This window comes from Orycteropus afer, unplaced genomic scaffold, assembly GCF_000298275.1.
Source record: "Orycteropus afer afer isolate SDZICR_OR568_19922 unplaced genomic scaffold, OryAfe1.0 scaffold00113, whole genome shotgun sequence".
In the NCBI taxonomy this organism is placed as follows: Eukaryota; Metazoa; Chordata; class Mammalia; order Tubulidentata; family Orycteropodidae; genus Orycteropus; species Orycteropus afer.
This window is the reverse complement of record NW_006921700.1, coordinates 8629685-8634358: the sequence shown is the minus strand read 5'-3', so window position 1 is coordinate 8634358 and position 4674 is coordinate 8629685. Positions and strand designations below refer to the sequence as shown.

The 4674-nt window shown below is 41.7% G+C and overlaps 1 protein-coding gene across 1 annotated transcript in view; it reads left to right on the top strand.

Annotated features, from left to right (window-relative positions):
* The window catches only part of SETBP1 (SET binding protein 1), a 508250-nt gene that overhangs the window by 463160 nt on the left and 40416 nt on the right, over positions 1–4674 (top strand). Inside the window, exon 4 of the mRNA XM_007943849.1 lies at positions 2915–3085. Coding sequence (XP_007942040.1) covers positions 2915–3085 — 171 coding nt within the window. The remainder of the gene's footprint in view (positions 1–2914; positions 3086–4674) is intronic.

Here is a 4674-nt window from a genome sequence, read left to right as displayed (position 1 = left end):
GGTCATTGGTGTTCAATGCATCAAATCTATTCTTTAGATGATCTCTAAATTCAGGAGGGATATATTCAAGATCATACTTTGGATGGTATTTGAGAAAGTAAATTAAAATGTCCACAAGTTCTCCTGTAGGTAGTATCTTAGTTAGCTAGTGCTGCTCTAACAGAAATATCACAAGAGTGTATACCACAAACAGAAATTTATTTTGTTGGTGTTTAGGAGGCTTAAAGTCCAAATTCAAGGTTCCCACTCCAGAGAAACACTTTTTCTCTGTTGGCTCTGATGGAAGGTGTTTGTTCCTTGGTTCCTTGGTGATCTTTTAATGTGGCTTGGCCTCTTTCTTCCCCTGTCTCTGCTTCTCTCATTTGCTTGTTTAATCTCTTTTACATCTCAGAACAGATTGACTCAAGACACACTTTATACCAATAATTTCTCACTAACATTACAAAGAAAACTCATTCCCAAATGGGATTACACCCACTCCTCACTTATGGACATGGTTAGGTTCCAAATACCAGGTCAAGATGCAAAAACCGACATTATGTGAAAATGGATCAGACCAAAACATGGAGCATGAGTACATTATTACATAACTTCCAAAACACTGAGAATCATGGCCTGGCCAAGTTGACACGTAACCTTAACCATCACAGCCATCATTACACTCACATAACACCTCTGCATTTGTTACTGCCAGAGGTACATTGTTAATGAGCAAAATAATCAGATAGTAGATTTTCCACTATTGTCATCAATGTGAAATGTTAGGTAAAAGGATAGTTGATAAGTGAGGAGTAGGTGTGTAACCACAAGTATGGGGTTAGGATGTACAACACATATTTTGGGGGGACACAATTCAGTTCATAACAGGTGGTTATTGGCTACCTTTCAAGGTGTGATATGTGGTTCTCTGTGCCCTTGGTGTGAACATGCTGTCATCAACCTGGGAGTGCTGACAGGTTTTAGAGGACAGCTATGTAGATCAAGATGAAGATCTGGGGTTTGGCATCTGGCTACTTGAAAATTTCAAGCTCGAATCTTAAGAGTCATATAAGTTTAGTCAACTCTTTCCTAATTTCTCAGAAATGTGGTCTCCTCATAGTATCTCTATGAGTAGAATTCAAATCAACGGCAATGGATTCATCTTTTAAAGTGAGAAAACAGTAATATTTTCTATATTATTTCACTGTATACTTCAAAGGTTTCTCATGAGCCCAAATGAAGCTAATCTCACTGTAGGGGTGAGATACTGCTTCCTGGGAGGAGACTGTACCACTCAGATGGGTTGGAATGAAAAGAATATTCAAGAATTATTGATGTATAGTGGCAGTGTGTAATTATTGTTGCTACTCCTTTGTTATAAGCTCTGGTGGCATAGTGCCTAAGGCACTTGATTGCTAATCAGAAGGCTGGAGGTTCATACCAACCAGCCACTCCTCGTAAGGAAGATGGGGCAATCTACTTCCATAGAGATATCACCTTGGAAGCACAAGGAGAGGTCACTGCGAGTAGGGTCTGACTCAACGGCACATAACAACACACAACAACACAACAGCAACTCTTTTGTTATCTTGAGCCCACAGTGGCATGAACCTATAGATGAAGGAACTCTGATTACATGGCCATTGGACATGTACTCAGACACCCTTAGCCTCTGGACCTATGCTTGGATGAGATAGAGATTTTTTTTTTTTTTTTTTTTTCTTTAAACTTGTAGAAGGTACCTAGAAATCTTTGGTCATGTCTGGTAAAAGGGGGACAACAGAGCCTCTGGCTACTGGTTCCATTGGACCAGAGAAAACAGTAGGTTTTAATAATGAAAATAAGAATAATAGGAATAACAATAACAGTAAACACTTTGATGGCAGGGACTCTGTGCCAGATACTATTCTCAGCACATTATGCATATTGACTCACTGGATGCTCACAACAACCCCTAGGAAGTAGCACTGTTGGCACTCCATTTTTACAGTTAAGGAAACTGAAAGCTTGGAGAGGTTAAGCAACTTGCTTGTGATCACACAGCTGGAAAGTGGCAGAGCCTGGATGCAAGCCCAGGAAACAAGGTTCCAGAATAGCTCTTACAATTTGTTATATAGTAAATATCCAGGCCCTTGCAGAGGCACTTCACAAGAGATTACCCAGACTTTCCAGCTTCATAAAGCTGTGACTTATGATGCATTTGATGAACAGACTCCCAGAGGCCCCAAAATCAGCCCTCACTTGGCCTGTGACTGTTATTGCACACCCATCCCCACAGTGACCCTCACACCTCCAGCAGGCTGGTTTCTTGTCTGGATCATACTCATTCACCACTTAGTTTATGCTCCTTTCAGCTCCAAGAGCACCTTTCCCTCATCCTCATGGCCACTCCAGCTGGAGCGCCTCAAAGCCCTCCTCACCTCTCCCATTCTAATGTTCACATCCTCGGACTCCCCAATTACATAGGATGGATAACACACAAGCTGTCCCTACTTGTTGCCCAATTTTTGTTTCTTATTTCCTCTTGTCTCCCCAGCGGGGAGAGATGAGGAGCCTCAAGATGTAGGAGGCTTATGTGGAACCACTCCTCTTCCACCCTGCACCCTCTTCGTGCTGCATACAATTCAGCCTCTTTTAAGATGCACTTGCTGACCCCCTGAAGGCCAAGATGTGGCTGACAGGTTCTCCTGCTTCATCAGGGCCAGGTCCCCCTTCCTGGAAAGTTGTTGCTCCTCACCTGAACCACAAAACCAAAACCAGTCATGCTTTCTTTTTCTTTTTTCTTTTGCTTTGAATGTTCTAAAGTTTTGTTCTCATTATACCGGAAGGAGGTCAATTCATTTAACTGTCTCCTGAGATCAGTTTCAGGTTTTGTATTGTTTGACTTCCTATTCTTCTCAAATAATTGGAAACTTTGGGTTATATTTTTTTTTAGGGATGCCAAGCCCCCACTTAAAAGCAGACCAGACCCCAGTGCATGGTAAGAACGAGGGCTCAGTGTCCACCATGATGACCAGGAAGAAGCCAGCTGCAGTTGATAGTGTTGCAATTCCCCCAACCCCAGTGTTATCTCTCCTGGCTGCATCTGCAGCAACTTCGGATGCAGGTGAGCACTTTTCAAATGCTTTGAGTTCTCCCCAGTGAAGGTGGGCTTGGAGAAGGCCCACTGAGAATGTTTTACTGAATACAGGTAAGAATTCTCTGCTTAGCTAATCTTCCATAGACACTGTGCTTTTGTTGTCAGTTGCCATCAAGCTGGTTTTCACTCATGGAGACCTTAGGTATAACAGAACAAACTGTTGTCCAGTACTGTTATCTCCTTTATGATCACCAGTATATTTGAGTCCAATGTTCTGGCAATTTTGTCACTCCAAAGCATGTGCGCTATTTCAATGCTGTGTTTTTCAAGGTGGTAGGAGGTCTGAGTGAGGGAAGAGTTCATCTTGGAACCTGGAAGTAAAGGGACTTTGATTATGCTTTAGAGGCTATTCTAATACCAGTGTAGTGAGTAATAACCAAATAATAACAATTGTTGTTGTTGTTGTTATGTGCTGTCAAGTCAGACCCAACTCAGTGACCGCTCCTCGGATTTCCGAGGCAGTATCACTACAGAAGTAGATTGCCCAACCTTCCTTCCGAGGAGTGGCTGGTGGATTTGAACTGCCTGCCTTCTGGTTAGCAGTCAAGTGCCTTAGGCACTATTAGTTATTTTTTTTAAAAATACATTTTATTGAAATATAATTTATGTACAGTGAAATACACAAAACTAAAGTGACATGGGTCGACGCTTTACTTTTTTTTTTTTTTTTTTTTTTTGCAGTGTTCTCAAAACTTTGTAACCGACAAAATTTCCTTCCATATATAAACTTTCTCTTGACTTTTTACCATGATGAACTAATACTATATTTGTGCTTCAGTATTAGTTATTTTTTATCTAGGTTTGTTTATCACTAATCTCTGCATCTGGGCTTTACGTGTATAATCTCAAAGAGCTCTTAACAAAACTCTGAAATAAATACTTGTATCCTCATTTTCAAAAAAGGAAGCTAAGAGTGAACTTTCAGCTTTTTCATTGCTATGGAGAGTCAGGACCCCAACTCAAGTCCAAAGCCCAGGTTCTCAACCACTGTAATTCACTACCTTCCTTGCTGACTGACTTGGGAGACAGTAATCACTGAGTTTCTCTGAAGTCTTGCTTCATTCCCCCAATCCCATGATTTCATAAAAGCATCAATAGTCACCAAACTCCTTGATGGTGGTCAATAAAATATAAAACCTTTATTCAGACATCTCAGGTTCTCTGAAGTCTGTCCCCTTCCATTTCTGTCCTCGTCTACTCTTCACATTATCTCCCACCAGCCCCCACACCAGTCTCCACTTTGCCTAGCTTATCCCTACTGCCAGGAAGTCAGGCCTTGGACTTGGCTTAATACTTGTCCTTGATGACAGCCTTATTCAGTTCTGATTCACATTTTATAGGTCTTCAAGATGCAGTCAGCTGCAGCTCCAATAAACTACTATAATATACATTGTCTTTGTTATGTGCCGTAGAGTCAGACCCGACTCATAGCGACCCCTCCTTGGGTTTCCGAGGCAGTATTACTACGGAAGTAGATTGTCCAACCTTCCTTCCGAGGAGTGGCTGGTGGGTTTGAACCGCCAGCCTTCTGATTAGCAATCAAGTGCTTTAGGCAC